We start from the raw sequence: 24,384 nt of genomic DNA, 5'->3' as shown, positions 1-24,384 counted from the left end.
ATGTCCACTGATTGTTGAGGAATTTTGCTGATGCAGAATAGAATAAGAAAGCTGCAAATTAAACAGGAAGTGGATACAATTTGGGCTGGCTCTGCATTTAGCAAACAGCATAGTTTGGAACTTCGCTAAATTGAGATACACCTAGATATGCGTGTTAGGGTAACTCTCTGTTAATGTAGATGGATGTTGGGTCTACATTTCCATCTCCCAACTATGAATTTTTCCTTTTCTCCTTTTCTGTGAGAGCCATTAATGTTGTCAAAGTGAGGGGCTTTGCCAAATAAAGTCATTTTGGAATAAAGGATGAAAAACACTTGAAATTCTCAATCTCCTCATTTAATATTTAATAGATTTAATTGTATCTGGTATTGAGAAATCTCTGTATCATGGGTTACATTTCTCTTCAAAGTGCCACACACACACACACACACAGGCAGAATCTCTTTGCATATGTAATATATTATTCTTTGCCAAGTAATATCTAGATATGCCAGTGGATGGGGCAATAAATGCAGACCAATAACAAAACAAAATGAAAACCCTAATAAACAATAAAATGTTTAACTGCATAAAGCAATTACTGAAAAAAAAATAAAGGAAGGCAGAAATAAATCTAGTAATTCAAGAGCTTTATTTATTTGTTTATTTGTATTCAAGAGCTATGTTTATTTATTTGTTTATTAGCTTGCTAGGGGTTCTGTGGTGTGGTTAGCATTGTGGAAGGGAAGTTTGCACGTGCTGGTGCTAGGGTTCAGGTCCAGGCGCTATAACTGCTGTTGGCTTCCCAGGCATCCAGTTGGAAGGTTGGTGAACCCAGAATAGATTCACATCCTGCACATGGTGAAAACAGAGAGGGTCAGTCTTCCCACTAGGGGCCAACCTGCTTGCCCTCCTTCCTGGCCGGTAGCTGCCAACTGTCAGGATCAAAGAATGCAGGTGTTGGTGTTGCTGATCCGGGGGTAGCCAGGGAAGTAATCATTTCAGTTAAAAAATGCAGCAAGAATGATTGTTTTGACTTAACATGAAGGGCAGATATCTGTGCATTGAGTCCAAGGAAGAGTACTTTGTATCCCTGTCACTCTCTGGAACAAGTCTGCTCTCAAGCACAACTTCACCAAAATCAAATAGACACAGGGATAAGGGCCAGAGAGTATATGAGGTCAGAGGTATCCCATAGAAATGGGCTGAGCTCATGGGTCCCACAAGTCTCAAAAATTTGGGACAATGACAGTAAAGTCAGTTCCTTATTTCGGAAAAGATCGTCATTAATATTCATTCCAGGCAAACGAGAGCCTTAAAAAAAAAAAAATCCTACCTTGGAGGGACTGATGCCACATCCACCTCCTCAGTAAATTTAGCTGGCTAGGCTAACAAGTCAGTGGATTGGAAGTGCCTAGGAAAGTTTTACAATAAACTACAGAACCTGCAATGATGAGACTGTTGGGTATTCTAGTGAATAAATAGACTGGCTTGTGGGGCACTGGTGATAGCAGTCATTCTTATAGCAACAACTAGCAGGCTCTGTGCCTGGCACAAGCAGACACGTTCTGCATTCTGCCACAGATCTGTGAGCAGGAAGCGCGGCTCGGAGAGGGTAAGAGCCTTAGAGAGGCTAAATGACTGCTTCAGGGTCGCCCTGAGGGAGAGAGGTGGGATTTGAACAGCTGGAGCTGTGGCCCATTTGCAAATACTGTAGTACTCTGAATGTTAAATCAACTTAACATAATTGCATCTTTCTGTCTTTATTCAGGAGCCGGTAAGGGCGGGTGTTGGCACCTTCACCTCCATTGTAAGCATCGGTTATCTGCTCCATAGAAACGCTCATTAATAGAGAGTTCTGGCTAACAGAATGCTGGAGGAGGAGAGTTTACATCCTTTCATACGCTATACACAATGGAGCTGGAAAATCCATTTTAGTGGAATTTTATCTTGAGATTTAGAAGGCGATTAGAACATTTCTAAATTTATACATTTTACCAATTGAGGAAGTGTTGTTTCCCCAGCATATTTAAATACAGGAATGGAGAAAAGAGCCAAACAATGCATCTCTAATGAGGCTTCCATAATAGGACATCAACTGTCACAAAAGCCCCATTTTCGTGATAAGAGATGATAAATCTTGCACCCAGGTCATCTACACAGCTACCCCAAACAAGTGAGGCATTGATCGCAGTACAAAGATTTCGGAGGCAAAAGTAAGAGCAGCTCCAGGACCCTGCTGATAGCTGCACACACCACTAATTCACCTCAGTGGGCAGGCACCTCTGAGCTCAATTAACCCTTATTCCCAAGGCCACCCATAAACCCCGAGGTAAACATGGCTTTCCTGGCCCTTGCTTTCTATCAGTGAAATAGATCATTTCTATTGGAGGCTGAGGCGCAATTCTAACTTACAAATTCACCTTGCTATAAAGAGCCTGATGCTTCTGATGTGAATGAGCAGGCACTTGAATCTTGTAACATTGATTCTGTAAATCAGAGAATTTTAAACTGCTGAGGGCATCCGTGGTTTCTTCTGCCTTCCATGCCTATTGGAAGGAAATATAAACGCTCTGGATTGTCTGCACACACAACATTAGTCGTTAAATATGTACTGGAGGCTGAACGATTTCTTTCCTTCCTTCCTTCTTTCTTCCTTTTTTTTTTCTTCTCATTCTTCCCTCTCTTTTTCTACTCACCACGACCATTGTTCAGAAGCAAATTGGAAATCTGGTAATTAGGCCCTGACTCACGGTGTAGTATTAGAGTCCCGAGCCAAAGTTCAACACCCTGAAATGAAATTTAAACCAATTAATCTGTTAGATTTTTATCGCTTGTCCGTGTTTTCTCAGCAATTCCCCCAGCACGTGGCCTTTGATCAACTCTCATACAAACGCTAAAATGTGTGCCTGCTGCTAGCAAGATGGGAATGACATTAACATGGGTACTCATAAAACAATCAGAGCAGAGAAGCCCTCAAACAGGCAGGGCATGGTAATATTTAATAAAAGCACACACATAATCTTCAGAATTAGCATTTTGTGCCTTGCAGTACCTTTGGGAGAAGAGCTTTTATTTGTGGAGTGATCATTATTATAACAAAGAAGAGCTACCTAATAATTTCCACTTTAACTCTGCAATGTGCCACGAGCATTTCAGAGCCATTATGCTAAACTGTGGTGGGGTAATCATGTTATTGTCATAGTTTGAAGGAAAGAAAATCTCCTCTACTTTGGTGGCTGTTGGGGGTGGGGGAAGAGGTAAAAAAAAAAAAAGGCAAAAACCCATCAACTTCAACTTTTATTTTTAATGAGATTTAGAACGAGGAATTGGCTCTCTGTCCTTGTGGTTACCTAGAGTGTGAAAATTCACTGGTGAAGAAGAATCTTTTATTAATTAAATCAAGACTTGGCTGGTGAAAGTGGTTTTGTATTCTAATCAAATCCACTCCCCTCCCCAATTTCACAATATTTTCATGGAGATAGAATTGTATTGATTATTACACTCCTGGGCTGAATTGAATTCATTTATAAATCTTTGCACCTTCAAATTCTACTGAACATATCCACTGTGACTATTAAAAATAATCTCTTCTTGTCTTCCTCTCCATGTCTCTTTGGCTATCCTGAGTGAAAGAAAAACAAGTCCTTGGCTGCTTCAGATGTGGTCTGGGTGTCCTCAGAGTAAAGCTTACCCAGAAAGAAGAGAGAAGGAGAGGCTCAGGATTTGTTAGTCAGCACAGCTGGGCTTTTTTTTTTTTTAATTAGTATCAATTTGTTCTAAATAGTACAATCTTTATCTCTTACAGAATTAAATGCTCTGTTATTTAATTTTTATTATGGTAACGTATTACCTTCCTGCGTGCTCATTGAAAACATTCAAACTGTACTACTTTCTATAGAGTAAAATTTAATGGTCTCCCTGCCCCTCAGCCCTATTCTAGCCAATGACTATTTTGTATGGACCCCCTGGGGACAGTGGGTGTCCATCCTTCCAGACCTTTGTTCACATGTAACTACATACACAGAAACACAGATGCACATAGAGGCTCATACATGTCATTTTTTAAAGTAAACAGGATCACACTGTTGGTTGCTTTTTTACTTACTAACATACTTTGACATCTTTCCATGTCAGTTTATAGAAGTCTTTTCCATCCATTCTAATGATCCTCCTAATAATCTGTAGTATGGATATACCATAATTTATTTAACCGCTCTCTAATTGGGGGCACCTAGACTCTTGAATATTTTACTGTTAATACTGCAGTGAACTTTTGGGTCCCTGTAGTTTTAGGCACACTTGCAAGTTTTTCCTGGGCTGCTTTTAGTCTGGCAGGTTTGTTTGTGACTAGGATAAAAGTGTAAAATGGTGGCCTGGGAGTAAATTTAGCCAATAAATATTTTGCTTACAGCCTACACGTTCAAAAAAATTAAATCAGTTGCCAGCATTTAAAGATTGGAAAATTTGCATAAAAATCTGGTTCCCAGCTTCTTTCAAAAGATCAGAAGCCCGGACCACACTGGGCCTGCATTTGTGTAGAGGAACAAGTGGTTAGATCTTCCCCAATTCCTAGTTTCAGGGGCCATCCATCTCATGTTTGTTCTGAGACTCTGAGCTGCTGTATTCACCTGTGTTTTCTGCCTTGTGTGTATGGATCTGTGAGTTTTTAACAACTGCTCCTGGACCTGCTCTGTTTAGCTAGTCACAGTGTCTTCTACCTTGTGTTCTTGACATTTTAGAGTTCTTCGTTTGGGGGGAACTAACCCATGCATTGTTGGATAGTTAGCATCTTTGACTTCCAGGCACTAAATGCCAGTAACATCCCTTCCCCATCTCTCTTTGTCAGTGGAAGAGTCCATGAGTCCTTTACCTATTTTCCATACTTCCCAGTGGGGAAATACTACAGAGCTTCCTCTTAAGACTGCTATGATGCACAGATGTATAGAAGCACCTTTAGAATGCTTTGAAGCCAAACTTTAGAAAGGTCTGCATGACTTCCTTGTTCTAGGAATGGCATCTAGTCTCTAAGCGAGGATAATGGATGGTTGAGTATAGAGGTAGGATCCATCGAGGGGTGTGTCACTCTTTTCTTGAAGTACTTCCTTCAAGGGTTCTTTTCTCTAAAAGTTACAAAGTTGGTGTCACATACTGTCTCCTCACCAGCTTATCTCTGGAAGCTTGATGATCTGTCTTTCCTCTGGCTAGTTGACAGTTAGCTTTGTTTCTGGTTGGTTGCTCACAGAATTTGAAAACATTATCACTTTCTTTAGGAAGCATGTGAAAGCACATACACACACACACACACACACACACACACACACGCACACACACACACACACACACACACACACACCTGCCTTCTTTATCCTACAAATAACAAATGGAAAGAAGTGGGAGGGGATCAAGGCCAAAACCAGCTTGACCATGCTATCAGAATATCTTTACTATAGGAGAGTCTCTCAAAGATACACCAACACCGTTCTGCCTCTTTTTGTTCAATGATAAGTAAGCCTGGAGGAGTCCCTACTTATTTAAAGAAATATCTAGAGAAAGATACTTATCTAAAGAAATTTGCATGATTACAAAAATAAAATTTTAAAAATTAAAAGAAAGCTAATACAGATAATAAACATCAAGACTCTTTTGTTGTTTATGAGGGTAGTCACAGGGTCAGCATTTAATGATGCCATTGGATTTCACACTTTGCCATCAGTCAGGACTCTTTGAAGACCAGTTCAGTTAAACCAAGATCCTATTCTCAGAAGTATCTGGAGATACGGCACTCTTTCTATTCTACTTTAGCAACTAAGTACTCAGTTCGAAATTAAGAATTGAGATTTTGAGACATTAACTAGAATGTTTCTGAACTGCTTTTATTTTAGGAATTCTACATAGTTGTTAAATGTACTTGATTTCTCTTACAAATTTCTTGAAATCATGCATCATATTCTGCCATTGGTTTGGGAATACTCAAGCATGCATTTAGACATCTTTACTTTTTATTTATTTATTTATTTTTTAAACATCTTTACTTTTTAAAGAAAAATTCTGCTTAAGAAAAAGTCTTGTTCCTGTGGAGCATTGATCACAACTTTTATGTGTGTTAAAAATTGGACAAGAATTTTCCAGTCATGAATCATTTACATTTTCTTGATTAATTATTTTGTTTTTGGGAGAAAGTGAAGGAGAGAAAAGGCATCTGAACTGCCCAGTTTTAGTTGTAAATGTATTACTATGAGTTCAGCCAACATGAAATGTTTAGTTTGGATATTTCCTAATTTCTCTGTGCTATTTTATAAGATGAATTTGAATCAAAATCAAATCCATTCTACTTGTTTGTTTGGTGGCACGTGAGCAATGGTCCCACCGGGCTGGGTTTAGTATTTTCTTCTCTTCTTGCAAAAGTTAAAGCATGACATTTTGCCAAATTTGACAAAGTCCAGTAGTTTTTTTTCCAGCTTTTTCCCGTTAAAATTAACTGGTGCTCTCATTGGCTTCAATATTTGGAAAGTCAGTCTTGGATACTTAATAAACTTTTTATTAAAGAGAAGGGTCTCGTTTCCTCTCCTTGTGCAATATCTCCCTTGCTTTAGAATTTTGCTTTGTTCTTGTTCATAAAAGTAATCATGAGAACAACAACATGGCATTGTGGAGTTAAAATTCCTTGGTGCCCTCTCAGACATTTCAAAAACATAATCCTACAATTACATCTATGCCTAGCAATTCCATTGAAAATATGCCATGCTCACCAGGCAAGCTACCTCCAGTCTGTTTAGAATCATGGTATTTGCAAATTATTTCCCATCTCCAAGGGCCATTTGTAATGGAAAGAGAAGAGATATGAAATTTTTAAGAAGTCCATTCTAGAATTTTATGCCCGGGAATGGCAACAAAGCAAAGGTCATGGGACTTTCTGTGGTTCAGCCCTGACTCAGCTATTTAGTTACATAATTCACCCGGCATGACCTGCATACTTTACATCTATAAAATGGGATCCATGACATTTGTTGAAAAAAATCTTAAAGATTTCTAATGAGAAATGTTGCTGTGTTAGTGTTACAGATAGAAGGCTTTGGTTCAAGAATATTTTCTTGCTCCGGCCTCCTTTCTTTCTCACTTCCCTTTGGACAGAATTGCTTATCTAAAAATCTATCGATTTTCTTTTTGGGAAGTATGTTTAATTATGAAGCAATTCGATAAGGTTTCCAATGTGTCCCAAAAAGCCACCCAATTTTTTTTTTATCTTTAGCATCTCATAAATTAGATTTTGCTTCTGTGTTTTATTTCATAAGATTTCAGGTTTGAAAATGATTGGGTAAAATATATGTATGTCAATAGAAACAATGAAACAAATGCTTTTAAAACTGAAATCGCACCCTTAGGTTTTAGATCCTAAAGTGGCTAGGAAATGCTGAGATCTTGGGGGACTTTCTGTTAGTGAAAAGATAAAAGATATTTTTTTTTTCTTTTTCTCAAGTCTCCATCATTAAAGTTTGGTTCTAACAGCAGACTCCTTCTCTTTTTCATGTGTGTTGAAAAGCAGCTACTCCCTGTATCAAAGCCATCAGCCCGAGTGAAGGATGGACGACGGGAGGCGCGACTGTGATCATCATAGGGGACAATTTCTTTGATGGGTTACAGGTCATATTCGGTACCATGCTGGTCTGGAGTGAGGTAGGTGTTGTCTGAACATTAATATCTAATAGGTTGGTCTGGTTGAGGATACTGTCTACACTTGAATTTCTAATAGAGTGTGTGTAGAATTTCGTGGTGCCACCCTGGGTGGGCCAGCTCTAGTCTGCAGAACGCCGGGAAACCAGGAGACATGGGTTGGGTATGCCTGGAGGCACCACTTTCTACTGGAATGATTTCCATCCTCTGCCCTGTAAGCACCAGGGGAGCTTCTGTTTTGTCATTTGTCCTCTTACGCTAGCCAAGGTGTGGAGGTCCTATTGTATATTGGGAATTGGAAAGGAGATGCAGAGTCACAAAATACCTAGGAAAAACCCTGTTCAAAGTTTAACAAGGTAGTAATCTGTGAATACTTGTAGATGGGGTCTACGGGAGGCCCATCTTCAAGGAGCACCATTCATATGACAGTAATAATGCAGGTGTAGGTGGTTCTTGACTTATTCAGTGATTCTTCATCCAAGAGTGAGGGATTTACCAGGGCAACCTCGAAGAACCAAAGGCTTTTTCCAGCCCTAAGAATTTACAGGTCACCGGCATCTTAGTATGTGACCCCAGCCACATGAAAATGACTTTGTTCTGTGTGTGTGGTGCTTTCTAAGCACTGTGATCACTATTTTAACCTGCCAGTTGACCTGCCTGGCAATAATCCGTTACCGTTAGCTCAAGATTATAAAACACAAACATCACTATTATATAGATGCCATGGAAAACTTGCCTTTGTTTTCTTTCTGTATTCTCAGCCTAGATTTCTTATCCAGCATGCCCAGAGCCCCTTCTCTTTCACTTCCCCAAAGTTTAGAATAAAATCCATGGTAGGGCTATAAGGTACTACTGAGCTCATTCATCCCACTTGTTTTACAAGCAGTTGTGTGAATCACTAAGCTTTCTTGGGACTTACCGTACACTAGGCACTGTGCTCAGCTCTTGACACAGATCATGTCAGTCCTTCCCTCTATACCATGGGGTAAATACCCTTAGCACGTACGTGTTCTTGATAAAGACACTAAGGCTTGGAGATATATACTTACAAAACCCCAAAGCAGCTGTCCGGAGCCCATGGCGTGTGGATCATATGTGTGTAGCCACACAGAGAAGTCGGTAGCAGAACTGAAGCTAGAACTCCAATTTTTTATTTCAATGTCTAGCTGTCCTCCCCTAACACCTCTGTTTAGACCATCTAGATATTCTGTGTCTTCTCTCTAAGTGGGCCGCAGAGGTAAGCAGAGAGTTAAGACTGATCGCTGAGTATGTTTACCTTCCTAAAGCAGAGGCTGTCTTTCTTTTTAGGCCTTTTGCGTGCACTTCTCACTGCCAGGAACCCACTCAGGCCAGCCCCTTGCCTGTGCTGCTTGTGTTTCCCAGGCCACCAACTAGTGGCCTGCGCTTGGCCAGAGAATCAAAACTCTCGTAAAACTGAATCAGAGATGGGCTTCTCAGTCCACTGAACTAATTGTTGTCCAAGTTGGATGGATCATCCCAGGCATGAAAGGTGGCCTGAGCTCACGCTGCTGACTGCACCCCATTCTTTGTTGGAACTGTTGAGTTGTAAAATTAGAAGCATCACATACATGGCATATTTTGCCACCAGTCTGGTGTCTTTATCCCTGCTAGAGACAGCAGTCCTCACAAGGACAGCTTCTCCCAGATTTTGTGGGCTATATATCCATCCCTTTCTATCCCTCATTCTGTTGCTTATCATGCAAGTTGGGAGAGGGGAAGAATAAATAGAATATGGACTTCTTGCTCCATATTACTGTAGTTGAAGTGAGGCCTGAGAAGTGGGATTCAGAATTGGCAGGAAGTCTTACTAAACCTCTGAGAATAAGGTGGGTTAGTCTGCAGGTTCCTTTAAAACTTTGTGTCTGTCTTTGCCCAACACTGCATTGGTTATGGAACAAGGGCTTTGATCTATCAGGAAATCATTAATTTGTACTTCCACGTTGTTCCTAGTCAAGGTCCTTGTGTTTCCTCTCTGTTCCCCCACATTCTTGCCCTCTTTTGGGAACAGGTAAGGAAGATTAAATTCTAATTTAGACTCTTCCGAATTGCTTCAAAGGATCTGTTTCCATGTAACAAAATCAATGCAAGTCATGAAAAAAATAACCCAGTAAGGCTACACCTTTGTCCTCCTCTTTCCCCAGGCCCTCCGTTGCCGCTGGCTTGCATGTACCAGAAGCCCCTCACAATGAACCTCAGTGGGTCCAGCTAGGTGCTGAGGGTGGGGGCTACACATGCTCCTTCTTTACCCACCTCCTCCTCCCAAACTGCTCTCATGTGTGATTATGTCATAAATCAACTATGACCCTTTCCTGGTGGAAACCTACCAGGTAGTTTCCAAAATTAGATATTATTTTAAAATAAGTAAATCCTCTGCCACAATAAGTAAATCCTCTGCCACAATAGAATTTATACACAAAATCTGAGTGGAAGATTTTGCTTTGTGTTGTTATTATAATAGTCTTAACATTCAGAAAAATGAGGCTTGCAGAGATGAACTTCTTATAAATATTCTAAACTATTTATATATTTAGATTTTCATACAGGCTATTTGACAGACATAATTTTCTCTCCCTTTTAGTGGAGGGAGAGAATTTGGTACTGCTTCAAGTCCAAAAACCCATTGTATAGTAATGAGAAATTGAGAAATACCTCATGTTTATGAAGGGGTTTATCATGCATAAGCACTTTATGGGTATTATTTTATTTGATCCTCATGATAGCCCTGTATTGGATACATATGAGTAAACCGAACATCAGAGAGGTTAAGAAACTTGCCCATCATCACACAGATAGTGCTAGAGATGGCATTTATCCTACAATGGTTATTTTTACAAAGGAAATAAAAGCCCAAGTTACTGAGAGGGTGAATGGACACATAAGAGAGGGAAGAAGGACAGAAATAGGAGAACGAAAAAAACATGCATAGTCGTCCAGGTAATAGGGTAGGAGAGCTACTACTAATAGTAATAGTAATAGTAATAGTAATAGTAATAGTAATAGTAATAGTGATAGTAATAGTAATAGTAGTAGTAACCATGGTGGTTGTTTTTAATCACATAAAATTACATAAATGCCTTTCATTTTGGTAGAGGCAAAAAATACCCACTAGTTCTGGAGCATTTCTGCAGGCTTCCATTGGATAGAATCAGAACTCAATACTGTGAGTATTTAAGAGAGGATATCTGTGAAAGATCTGTGGGAAAATGTGTAGTATGACTAATATCAGCTAACATTCACTGAGCACTTGGTTCCTGCCAGGTACCATGCTGAGTATTTGGTATGGCTCTCCGGCGAGCATGTTGTTCTTGTTTTACTGATGAGGAAATTGAGGCTTGGGGAAGTTAAATAAGCTGTTCAGTGATCAAGGGGTGCACATGGGATTTGAACCCATCCCCAGGGCCTCACCTTCTTAACTGTCCATGATTTAGCCTATGCCAGAATTTTTACCCTCGTGTTTTATCACAGCAGACTAGGGTGTATGCTCACCATTGCCATTGATGTCTTGTACTGTGGTGACGTGGGGATGGGTATCTTAACAATTATTATCACCTTCCAGGCTGAGGTAGACTTGGGATGCAGAGGAATAAGAGTGATCCCTTCATTTTCTGGTTGTATAGGCTTGTGGGTGGAGCCACTGGCTTCCAGGAAGAATTTATCCTTATGAAGAATACATGCTTTGTGTTAGGGGCGGAAGACAACCTCTTCCTTGTCAACGTAGAGAACTTAGGCAGGACAGTGAACCTGTTGGGGCCTCATCTCTAGATAGGACCCCTATCTATCTGGCTCTTTGTCCCCTGGCCACACGATCTCTTGAGGTTATGCCACCTCTAAGATCTAGTACTTCTAATTTTAAGTAGACTTTTATCTCTTCTCCATTTCCTCACTCTATAGCCCAAAGCACTCAGGGAGCAGGCTGGTGGGCCAGGACAAGCAGATAACATTTTAGCTTAGCAGCTGATGCTATTATTTGGAGTCTTTTTTTAGCTAAGGAATTTTAAAAAGAGTGAGAGAAAATAGGGCTGGCTTAATTGACCCTCATCTATGCTCTTTCCCTACCAACCCAATTTTTGCAAATGAGTAGTTCAGTTTAGCTCACTGATTGCCCCCTGAGGGTTGGGAAAAAGAAAGGTGGCACTCCATTGCTCCTCACTCAGGGCTGCCTTCTGTGGGCTCCCAAGTTTGGGGTGAACTACATGGCTTTCTTGTGAATTTGGTTTGCCATCTTTGTTATTCTACCTTATTGTTTCTTGCCCTTTCTCCTCTCTGTCTTTCTAGAAAGCAAATTATTATACTGATACCCTTGGGCTTCTTATCCTTTACCCCAAAGACTTAACAACAACAACAAAAATATTTGTAGTGTTTTATATATAAACCCAGGAAAATCAACAAGGTTGATGTGTGCTCGTGATTAACATGGGTTGAGCTTTTTTTCTTGATCAGAGATACACTTGGTTGTTTTTGCTTTTCCATCAACATGTGATTTGGAAGAGGGAGGGGCTCCTGCTACTAGTTTGTAGAGTTAATACTTATTTTAATATCTCCTTGAATTGCTCTAATTGCTAAGCAGTGAGTACTGCTTGGCTTGCCTGTTGGTGTCTAGCACTGGGATAGGTACTACGACTGATCACAGTTAGGCTTTATGGAATCTGGTGTTCTATTTGGAACTTGCTCCCATGAAACAAATTAGGGAGTTACATAATATATTTTTATAATCCAGTGTTAAATTACTAGTTTAAAATTCAAAGCAAGGTTCTAGAAGGCACAGAGAATGGTACAGGCAAAAGTAGACTGTCCAAACAACCAGTCAAGCTCCTGTTATGTACAGATGGATCTCTCTGCTAGGCATTTTAGGCTCTCACAGTCCTTTTGATTTAATCACAGCAATCTCTGGGAGAATTTATACAGCTTAAGGTATTTAAGATGCTTGTAAGGAAAGTACACTGGTGAGATTGGTGAGGAGCAGAGGATGAAGGGGACTTCAGGCAGACAATCATCCAAGCAAGGGTTTAGATTGCATGGGGTGGCAGCGGGCAAGGAGCCAGTCAGGAGACGTGGGTATTAATTGCAGTCTTTCTACTGCTCAATCAGAAGATCTAGATTTTAGTTAGTGTTGGTCATCGGGCCTTAGTTTCCCCATCTTAAAATGAGGGGCTTAGACTAAATCCTCATTGAAATCAGCTACAATTTTATAATTCCTTTTATCTAGAGTTTATTCCCTTGAGAGTCCCTTCAAAGTAAGAGTGATGATGGGTAGCAAGTAGCTTCTTTTCTTCCACTATTATTCTTTACTTTTACGACACACTTGCAGTATACCAATATCGTGTTTATTTGCAAAAGCATTCTTTGAATGTCATCAAAACCATTTAGTTAGCTACAAAATTGGATCTCCTTATTGCTGTATCTTTAGTCTGTATTTCTACTCTCTACACTTCAAGTCCTGGTATCTGATATAATCCTGAGACCTAGACCACACTGTTGGTCTAATTCATTTTCCAGATAGTTCTGTGGAATATACCAATTCTTTGGGATATCAATAGGTATGCCATGGGAGATGGGGGAGGGAGGTTTTTCCTGGTAAGTCTGGGAAATGTTGAGTCAAATAAATTCAACTGGTCCTTGTTCTAGGACTTTGCAAAGCTTTTGAGATACTAACATGCACTGTGAATACCTGGAATACAAAATTTTGTGACCATAGAACATTTTTTCAGGGATCATCTTATAGGAGGATATATTGGGGATGGATGGATTTCATGTTAATGAAGTAAAGTCATGAAATCTAGTCATGAAGTGATTGGTCTGGGGTAGATGTGAGAAAATCATGTGAAATATTTGCAGAGTATTATTCAGATTAGATCAGGAATGTGTAGAGCCATTATTCTTTAATGCTGCAGGCTTTGAACAGAATTTCTCTCATATTTTGCATCTGGTTTTAGTCACTGCACACTTGGCATTAGATGCCCTGTGATTTTGCAGGAGAGTTACATTTAAAGATTGCCGGAACCTCTTAGCTCAGATGGAGAAGCCAATTTTATCACTGTATGAACCAGTGAGCCTCACACAGGGGCTACGTGTTGCCTTTTGCATCCAGATGAATGTTTTCTTCAACTGCATTCCCAGAGATGGGGGAAGTCCAAAGAAACTTCGGTGGGGGGGGGGGGGGTCGCTGGGGGTGAATATAGTTAGGTAAATAAAAGGCAGTTTGGGGGCCGAGAAATGATTTCCTGCTTTAATCCAAAAGTTGGAAAACACAGTTTTAAATGTAGTTCCTGACTTCTTTCTTCTTTCCTATCTCTACTTTCCATTCTCATCTGTACACAAAGCTCAGAGCTTCGAAGGATTGTAAATAAAAAATAGCATTTGCCCCTCTGTGACGTTAAAAAATGAATGGCTACAACTCGTACATGTTCCCACTGGAAGTTTCCCAGGCCTTTTTGTTTGGCCTTGATTTTTACGGAACCACATGTAGAATCACAAAATTTCGAGGGCTTTGAGGAACCTTTCCAGTCATCAAGTGCAGCTGTTTTTTGGAAATGAGGAAAAAGAGGCTCCAGAGTCATACTGTGACTTGTCTTGGGAATGCATTAGCTACTACTTAGTGCTGGGGTCACAGCCCAGTTCTCCAGACACCAGCCTCACCCCCCATTCAACTTTCTCTTGTTCCAGTTTTCTCATGGTATTTCTTTAGTCTTTTAATAAACTTCCTTATATTTACCAAACCCTCCCAAATTTTATACATGATAGCACTGGCATTCTGATGACTGTTATTTATACCACATTTATATGCAATACAATTCTATTCAAATAAAAAATAAAATTAAGAAAGGCAGAGAAAGACATTATCACAAATATCTTTTAAAATTTCATAATGTAAATATGGTATATAAATGGCTGTGTCGTTTATTTTATATATATTGGGGCCTACATATATAAGTTTAATTCAAAGTTGATGAAATGCATGGATTTAAAAATAATTCATGGTTTCCTACTTGTCCTAAATATATAAGTTGCCAAGCCTGTATGCAACCTGTACTTACTGATCATCTGTTAAGTGGAAGATGCTTAATGCCAAATTATCAACTTTATTTGTAAGGACTAAAAGGGGCAGCCTGAACCGGTTGCATTAAACTTTGAATGTGACTTTGAAGAACACCTTTCAAGCCCAAGTTATTTTATGCGGAATCATTTTTAAATGAGCCAGCATATTTAAAAAACAGATTAAAAATACTCTAGAGGCCTCTTTAATGTAGTTACATAGTTACAACCATGCTCACCTTATTCCTACAAAGGCTTTAGTCTATATTTTTATTTTTAATGGCTAAGGCACTCGAAATCTATCCTCTATGTTAATAATTATATGATGGTTAAAAACGACTTTAAGATGACATTCTCCTTTAGTTGTTTACGGTGCTTTCAGGAGGCACAAGTGTGTGCCCGTCACTTGAAAATGGAAACCAGGCAAGTGTGATGCATTTCTAATTTTAACATAAATCAAAGACAAAATTCACACCTGGCTGCAGTCATGTGACTTTTATGAAGAAAATGGATAACTATATAGTGTTGTGTTCATTTTATATGTGTGCTCTAAGCAGCTTGCTGGAATGGCTCCCTAATGGTCTGAACTAAAGCCTTCCTCCTTATACAACCTTACTGGCTTCCTCCTTCCTAAACCCACAGCTCCTCGGTTTGGGATTCAAGCATGCCCCGTGAAGGCTCTGACCTTTCTTTTTAACATCCTTGCCCGCTATTCACCTTAACTTAGGCTTTAGTCACACTGAGTCGTTAGCGGACTCCTTATACCCAGAGTGATTTTTTGCCTCTGTACTCTTGCCTTTGTTATGCCATTCCTTCTTCCACAATGTTTTTCCCTGCTCTCTGTGTGCAAATTCTTCTGCCCTTTAAGATCCAGTAAAATGCCACTTTTGTCTGTGAAATCTTCCCTTACAGTTTAGATATTGAATGTTTCCCTTCATCCTAAATTCCTACATGGTCTTATCTGTAGCATATTATGTTCCTTATAACTTTCTATCTTTAATTGTTGTGATTTAAAGGGATAGAGTTCTCTCTCATAAGGCAGGATCCATGCTAAATTCAGCTTAGTCTCTCAGTGTTTAGCACAGATCCTTACATGTCAGAGGCATTAATTTATACAAAATAATATTGAATGACACCTTTCCTTCCTTTCTTCCTTCCTTCTTTCCTTCCTTCCAACAAATGCTCCCTATTAGCAACCATTGTATTCAATGATGCTTCAAAGTGTCAATACCAGATAGATTGCAGTTTAGTTTTTGTTAATGCATGTGTGATTAGGTAGTTTATATTTAGATATATTTATTGTGCAATAAGGATGCACATAATTACCTTAGTGTGAATCTGTTGGTTATGGTGAGGATTAAGTAATAAGACTAGCACTTTCTAGGTGATTGATACCAGTGAGACCTTCTCCTAAACTCATTATAGGCATTATGTCAATTAATCCTTAGATTAAGTAGATAGCTAGCCTCCTCCTCCGTCCCACCTTCTTCTCAGGTAATGAAACTGAACGCCAGAGAGGTTGAGTGACTTTTCAAAGGTTCCACAGCTGGTAATTTGCAAAGCATGGACCTGAACCAAAATTTCTATGACTCCAGAGCCATCTTTTAGCCATCTAATGAGAATGTAGTAAAACCACACTTACCCAGAGAAACTGTTATATAACCTCAACTGTCAAAAAAAAAAAAAAAGTAAATATAGAAAATAACAGACTTCGGGGTAACCAGAGCAATAATTTTTAACAAACTATCTTATCTGTTTTCCCAGGTCATAGCAAATCAGAAGGAGCAAACTAGAGGCAGGTTGTTATGAGCAGGCTCAGTGACAGCAGAAATGACAGCTTAATGTCAAGGGCGGAAATGGAAAACCTAAAAAGCAGACGCAGGACTCTATTACTGTGTGGCACATTAATGACTGTTCATAATGACAGTGGCCCTGAGTCATCAAGACAGAGATGGCAATTATATTCAATATATTCTCTCTAAAACAGCAAGATGTGTGTAATGCATCCTCAAAAGACTCCCAAGGAAAGCAGCTGTCATGGCGCAGTATTAAAAGGGGGTTGGCTCTGGTTTTCTGTGCAGCTCACTTCCTGAAGGGACATGTTAAATGAGGAATTACCGAATATATGTGCAAGTATCAGTGTAAACTGTATGCAAATGTGAACTATGCCACACACACAAAAAACTGTTCAAATGCATCTCTGTTTAGTACCGTATAGCTTTGATATCCCTTTCTTGGAACTTGGAAAGACCAAAAGTATTTCGTTGAAAGGTGAGTTCATTCCCTGCTACCCCACCTATCAATCTTTTGGCTTTTTTGTTTTTCCTTCCTAATTCCATAGGCAAAGATTCTGCCTTGCAAACCGCCAGCTTTGATAACAAACATTTAGTCTCTTCCATAAATGTATCTGGCTTTACTTTTCCTTTTATATTTTAATTTTCAAACAAACAAGCAGCAACCCTGGTCTAAGCCAGACCCGAGCAGGGAATGATGTTCCTTCTTAACTGAATTTAGAAAAACAAACCTTGAGAAAGAGCTCATTGTGCAGTTTCAAACCACAGGGGCTGGTGTTACGGGTGTCCAGTCCTCTCCTTCTGGAATACTCTGGACCTCAGGAACTCACCAGTGCTTTTCCAGCTCCCAGATGGTCAGGATGGGATCCAGTCTTTAATGGGGCCCAGTTGGCACAAGATTTACATCCTGGGAAAGAGCTAGAGAAAGTTTATTTAAAAAATAAATTACTGAAAAATAAATAAATAAATCAACCCACAAAACCAAAGGTAGTTGAAGTATAATGTATTTATTTTAGCCTTTTTTCTCCCAAATCTGTTATTTTGAAATATGATCTTGTTGCTGTTTTGTTTTGTACAATTAACTGCATTGAATTAGGGACGTGGTTAGTCTCTTGGTCAGAAGAATTGGGTAGTATATTTTTGTGAATGCTTAACGAGGATACCAGGAAGCTTGAAGTTTTTTTTGGGGAGGGGGTAAAAGTAAACAGTTTTTTTTAGTAAAAAGTTTTTCGGGTGGAGTGGTATTGATAATTTCTTTTTTGTCAATTCACAAGTGACTTTATTGACTCTTTATCTAAAATTATTAGTGGTGGTTAATAGCATCACGGTATTTATTCACTCAGTGTTCAGAAGTATTTATTGAGTGCCTACTGCTTCCCAGGCACTGTTAAAAACTGAAAACAAGAAAGACAAAATTCATATCCTCACAGGGCTTATATTCTAGTTGGGGTTGCAGACAATAAATAGGAAAATATATCCACATCTCTCTACTATGTGTCTGTGTCTCTTTCTATATATGAGAGAAATTTCAGGCAGTGTAAAGGAATACTCCTGACCATTCAAAAGCCTAGGTCTTAAATCCCTTATTTAACTCAGCTCCCGAGATTTTAGTTTCAAGGCTCCTCTGACATTCATACATAAAGTTTATCTTTGCGAATTCATGTGACCCAACATATTTTGTTAAACATTGGGCTAAAGTTATTTTCTTGAAAGGACAAAAGGAAACCAGAATGTTTGTGAAACAGTAAATGTCTCCACTGGCTTTCTCTCATGTTCTCTGAGAAATCATATACTGCCTTTGAGACAGGCAATTCCTGGGAATGAAAAAATCTGTGTTACGAAACCCAGAGAACTCTGATTAGGGAACAACCAGAATGCACTGAGGGACTCAGGAGAAGAGATGGCATCTGCTGATTTATGTTGTATCCACTTCAGGGAAATAGAGATATAATATGGAGGTTTAGCCAGTACAGTCGCCACGAATATACACTTTTCATATTTCAACTTGCTTTAGGAACTCCTGAAAATAATATTTTTTAAACACCACGTTTAACTAGAGAAAGATGAATGTTCCCGAGTGGAGGAAAAATAAGTTTGCTTGTTTGGTCACTACTACTGTGGTGTCTCTTTAAAAATCCTTAGTCAATTTGGTTTTGAAGCTTTAATTATGCTTTTATGTTACAGTTTTCTTATTTAAATGTCTGCTTCGCGTCCATCACTCAGCACCCCCTGCCTATCTCAAAAGAGATGGATATTATTATCCTAATTGAGGAGGAGGGAGAATGCTGTGAGAATTATTAATACATAAATTAAAAAATTAATCTGGAAAGAGCTTTAGGGCCTCTAGAGAAGCTCTACCCAAACACAAAGCATATTTAACATTATTATAAGCACTCCCACAGAGCAGATAGGCCAGTGCAGTGCGAGATGAGTAAACTGAGGCACAGAGAGTGACAATGGGTGGTGGGGCCAATGTATGTTAGAACCCAGACCCTTGGGTGGGTAACACCTAAAGACCGCTGCACCAGAGCCCACTTAAGGCTTTTTCTGGTCTTGAATGTTAATTATTTCTCCAGAGAAGAAACTTCCTTCCTTTTTACCCCTTCTCTTTAAGTCTTTGCTTGTTTGGACTGTGTGTGTGTTGAAAGTGATTAAGGCTAAAATATTAGGATTCTAAGGCTAGCAAGGAAAACTCACTAGTGTGCTTTCTAGTAATCCTAGTTATTTTTCTGGCTTTGTGGCTTGGAACTTCAAGTTGCATTTATTTCATATAGTCCCATTGGTTAGAAAACACACATAAAGGCTTATCTTGGAATTGCTTTTTTGTTTTGCCGAGAAATAATTCTCAGCTAGCTTCTCAACAATGAAAAAGGCTATTTCGAGTACCTACTGTGCTGCCAGAACCTGTAAGGATGTAGAAGCTGAGGACTCGTTCTATCCTGTCAACAGTGGAGACAGGTTGAAAAGTACACGTGACAGCAATTATGGAAAAACCACGAGCAGCAGTCGGGAGGGACAGTACAATGTACAATGGTGGCCCTTGGTCAGGCAGACTTGCCACTTCTTGATCGTGTTTCTTAACTTGACTGAAACTCATCTTCCACATCTACGAGCCAGCTAATGCCCATCCCTGCCCCTAACGCTGCAGGACAGAAATCACTGAAGGAGTCTTGCACAGCATTTGGCACATAGTTAGATGACAACAAAAGGCCACTGTTGCAGAAGCCACCATCAAGGTCCCCACCGTCCTTCATTGAGCGTCAGCTAGAATGCTACTGGCTCTCAGAGAAGAAAGTCATTCTGAAGACTTGCCCTTTTCCCCCACAATTCCGCAACATGTTTCCATTAACATTTTTAAATACTAGGTACCCTCCTTTACCTCCCATGCGGATCCCACTTTTGATCCTGCGAAAGGATTTTATAAAAACTATTTAGAGAATTACCCTCTCCCAGACCCTTCTTCTGGGCTTCCAGAATTTGCAAACTGCCTTTTTGGAGGTTTGCATCCACCTCCCTGCACCCTCCACCTTCCTCCCTTTCTGGTCTATCCACAGAAGAGCTCCTCTTTCCTGTTTCTCGTGCTTTGGTGGAGCATAGGCCGTGTCCACCTCCCCCATGTCTGCGCTCCATCTCTCACCACAAGTGTGCCTCACCTGGCCGGCCGGTGTAGCACTCATCTGCTCTTGGGCTCTGAGTCTGGAAAAGAGAAAATGCTCACACCAGCAGCTTGGAAGGAATGTGATCCCTGCTGCCACATGTCCTTGGTGTGCTGGCAGCCTCTCCTGGGCCTTGCAGAGACCATGTGTATCTTTTCATGGGAATGCCACCCCTAAAAATTATTTCTTCTGATTATAATATTAATGCATTCTTATTGTTGAGAAGTTAGAAAATTCAAAGGGGTATGCAGAGGAAAATAAAATTACCCATAGCTTTACAATCTGGTGGTAACTATTCTTGGCACTTTGATGATTTTCCTTTTAGTCTTTTTTCCATGCAGACATAGATCTAATTCTTATATCATCAAATGCAGTACCTATTGCACAAAACTGATGTTATTCTACATTTGATCTTTAGTAAAATTTTTCTCATAATAAAAGTAATACCTGCGAATGTACAAATTTATTTATTCTAGAATTATTTATGTGATTATTTCCTGTGTAAGCACACACGCACGCACAAGGAGAAAGAGAGAGAGAAGATGAATCACATGTCATCTGTCCAGAAACAAACAGTTAACATTTAGCATTGTTTTTTTGTGGACTATTTTCTTAGTATTACTTTCTTAACCTTTTTTCTTCCTTTTATTTCTTCTTATTCCTTCTCACAAGAGTCACAGATCTTTAGACATCCTCTTCTCTTTTACCACTTAGATGAAATCTGAGCAGTGGTCTCATGCGGGGACCTGAGTGCTAAGCCAGTTGGATAATTCATTTTAAGAGCAATTTAATTAGGGAATGACAGTTAAATATTATCAGGTTAGGAACAGTGAACTCTTATGGATAGGTATTACCATGCCTAATGGAGTCAAAACCCTTGTAGAATTCTGGCCTAATTTATGTAAGTATTTATTCCAGAAATATTTTGGAAATATCCTGTATATAGAGCATTAAGTTAAATACTTTGGAGGATACAAATATGAATTAGACCCTGCCACCGATCTCAGGAACTATCTAATGAGAGAAAAATGTGTAGGAAAATCTTTATGGCACAGAGCAAAAGAGGATATTAAATGTTACAGAATACATGTCGTAATTATATAAGTTCTTACAAAGGTGCAGGTAACTCTGACTTTTAACACCAAGTAAAACTTATTGGAAGAGAAAGTACATGGTCTCAAAGAATAAGTAGAATATCAGTAGGGGAACGTGTAGGCAAGGAATGACATGAACAAAGCAAAGATGTTAGGCAAGGCTGTGGTGTTTTCATGTATCCATGTGCCCTACTCTCCAGAATGGGTAAAAGCAAAGTGGGAAGTAGGACTAGAAAGGGAGATTGGCTGTCAGGCCTTAGGGCGCCCTGAATATTGTGCCAAAGAGTTTGGATTATATACTCTATGTAAAGGGGGCACCTGAGAGTTTGAAGGCAATCACACGATGAGGTTGTATTTGAAGAAGATAATTCCGGCAAAAAAGTAGAAGTAGAGAGAGACCGTTTCAAAGGCAATTGTACTATTGTAATTCTCAGAGTAGGAAATGGTAATAACCTGAACAGAAGGAAGTGGTAAAGCAAAGAGCCAATGGAGGTCAGTGGTGGAAAAATCAAAATGACTAAAAGAAAAACTGAAGGTAGAAAAAATAAAGATGATCCTATTTTGGGTGATTTAAAGGATAGCATTCCCTTAACTGAGAGCGGGAACATGGGAGCAAACAATACATTTATAAGTAGTAAGATGATAAATTTAGCTTGGGTCATGTTGGGATCGAGGCAGCAATTAGATGTGTTCGGGGAGATTCTGTTACTCTGTTGCTAATAAAAATTTGGTGCGTGGTCAAAGAAATCAAAGCTACAGGTGTAGATTTGGAAGTCAGTCTAACTGAGGTGGTTGAGCCAATGAGTAAACTCAAGAAATGTTAGGCAAGTAAAAAGAGAAGAAAATATAGAACAAAATTTGTGAAATTTCAATAGTTAATAAGTTGGCAGAAAGGAAAAGTTGGCAAGTGAGGAAAACAGGACCAATGAATAAAAGAAGAACTCTAGAAAACACTTATTTACAAGCAGAAGATACTGGTTTTCTTCCTAGTGTTTCAAGACAGTATTTGTTAAACTTGTTTGACCCTCAGCTTTTCTCATCTGGAATACATATCCTGCAAGGATGGCTTTTAAAAGATAGTGAATGTGAAAGTGCTTTGGTAAACCATCAGACACGCAAGTCTTAGGTCTTATAATTAGTGTCACAGAAGTGAGGAAAGTAGAGACTTCCAACAAGGCAGAAAGTAGTGTCAGATGCTACAGTTTCATAAGAATATTTATATTTAGCTCAGCTGGTTTGGCTTGTGATTTAAGGAAGTTAAGTCCGGAGTGAATCTGTTCTTTAATCACTTAGAACAGCATTTCCCAGAGTATGGAGCATGTGTCTCTGGTGGTACAGGAGAGGACTTTGGGTTTGACACAGACATCAGGCAGGACTGAGTCACATGGTGAGAAAGGTGTTTTTTTGTTTGTCTTTTAATCTTCAGATTAATATTAAGGGAGTAAGTCTGAGTTGGGACCAATAAGTCTGTAGCATCTAACACTAGTTTCCCCTTTCAGTAAATGGCTTCAGGTTGTGAGCATTATTTAGTTAGAATTTAACAACATCATATTGACTTTAAAATTACCATCTCTACTACCTTCTTATTTTGGCAGGGATACCAGTTTTCCAGTTGGGAGAGTGATATAAAGTTTCCTTTAAAAATAAGTTATTTTAGGGGCACCTGGGTGGCTCAGTCATTAAGCGTTTGCCTTCGGCTCAGGTCATGATCCCAGAGTCCTGGGATCGAGCCCCGCATCAGGCTCCCTGCTCGACAGGAAGCCTGCTTCTCCCTCTCCCTCTGCTGCTCCCCCTGCTTGTGTTTCCTCTCCCGCTGTCTCTCTCTCTGTCAAATAAATAAATAAAATCTTAAAAAAAAAAGATACCTTGTTAAAAAAAAAGTAAGTTATTTTAAACAAAAAAAGTAATTGATTTTTTTAAATATTAAGTACATAATTGTAATAGGTGGTATACAGTTATGACAAAACTGAGAAAATGGTATTCCAATAATGGGAGTTTGGAAATTTTAGATTTACCAGAGCCCTTCCTTATTCTGTTTCTTGGAGTGGCTACCTCAGTTCAAGCAGGTTAGAACGATATAGGAAATTATCCATCCTGGGACAGTGGTGGGCTGGTGGTGGTTGTCTTGGGTTCTAGACTTCTAGATTTAGACCCTGTTTTTCCCCTAAGATGTTGGGTCAAGTTTTGAAACCAGTAGATTTTTCTAGAATTTTGTGTCTTCAGAAGTTAAAATGAGAGGGTTAGTTTTAAATGATTACTAGAGTTCCTTCCAGCAATAAAGTCTATGATTCTCTGAATGATTAGTAAATAAGCCTGTGCTTTCAAATTGACAGAAGTTAGAAAAAATGTTTTTCCTCTGTAAGGCATCAGTATCATATGTCAATGCCAGAGGCTGTTTGCAGACTAACATCCACAGCGAGGAAAACATCAACAAATTCATTCTCTAATGATAATTCGTATTCTACCTCATTTGCGAAGGACAGTTATTTCAAGAAGGAATCTCTGCTTTAGTTAAGGCGATTGATTAAAATTGAAAGTGAAATCGTAAATGAAAATCTGTTTCAATTTCCTGAGCCTACTGCTTTATGTCAACACCTCACTCTTAACTCAATAGTTTCACTGCAGTCCTATATAATAAATTCAGAAAGCCCATGAATTCTGTTACTTGGTGTAGCAGCTCATTGGTAATAAGTCCTTATATGTAAGAAGATGTTTCTATTCATCTATTTACTAATATCTTTCCACCTTTTAAAATTTATTTCCCCTCAAAGGGAGGGCAGGTGAAGTATTTTCTAACTGGCTAAAAGTTCTCCTAAGTGTTATTGTGAATTAATGTAACTCTGCATCCCAAGTAACTCTTAAAAATAGAACTATACCACCTATTTGGAATCTAACAATATGGCGACTTCCATCATCAAAACTACAGCTAAGGACCAGGTAGCAAATGAAACATGGATATTGAATGGGGATAGAAAAAACCACCCACGCCCATCTTGGGATCTGAAAAATTTGAGTTTATTACTTCCTTTAAAAAGTTTCCATATGAACAAGTTCTTCTCTATGATTAGGTAGGAAGTGTTTATCCCAGTCATTTTCTGAACTGCATCGGTGTCACGTTTTGCTCTAACTTGCGCT

General features: G+C 39.2%; 1 protein-coding gene across 13 annotated transcripts in view; it reads left to right on the top strand.

Annotated features, from left to right (window-relative positions):
* The window catches only part of EBF1 (EBF transcription factor 1), a 391,270-nt gene that overhangs the window by 285,590 nt on the left and 81,296 nt on the right, over positions 1-24,384 (top strand). For 4 of the 13 annotated variants that reach the window (XM_078066800.1, XM_036103648.2, XM_078066798.1 and 1 more), the window contains exons 9-10: positions 1,751-1,789; positions 7,523-7,656. In XM_078066800.1, coding sequence (XP_077922926.1) covers positions 1,751-1,789; positions 7,523-7,656 — 173 coding nt within the window. The remainder of the gene's footprint in view (positions 1-1,750; positions 1,790-7,522; positions 7,657-24,384) is intronic. The other 9 variants (XM_036103654.2, XM_078066804.1, XM_036103652.2 and 6 more) reach the window with 3 other exon arrangements.

This window comes from Halichoerus grypus, chromosome 2 (genome assembly GCF_964656455.1).
Source record: "Halichoerus grypus chromosome 2, mHalGry1.hap1.1, whole genome shotgun sequence".
Taxonomy (NCBI): domain Eukaryota; kingdom Metazoa; phylum Chordata; class Mammalia; order Carnivora; family Phocidae; genus Halichoerus; species Halichoerus grypus.
This window is presented reverse-complemented; position numbering and strand designations above follow the sequence as displayed.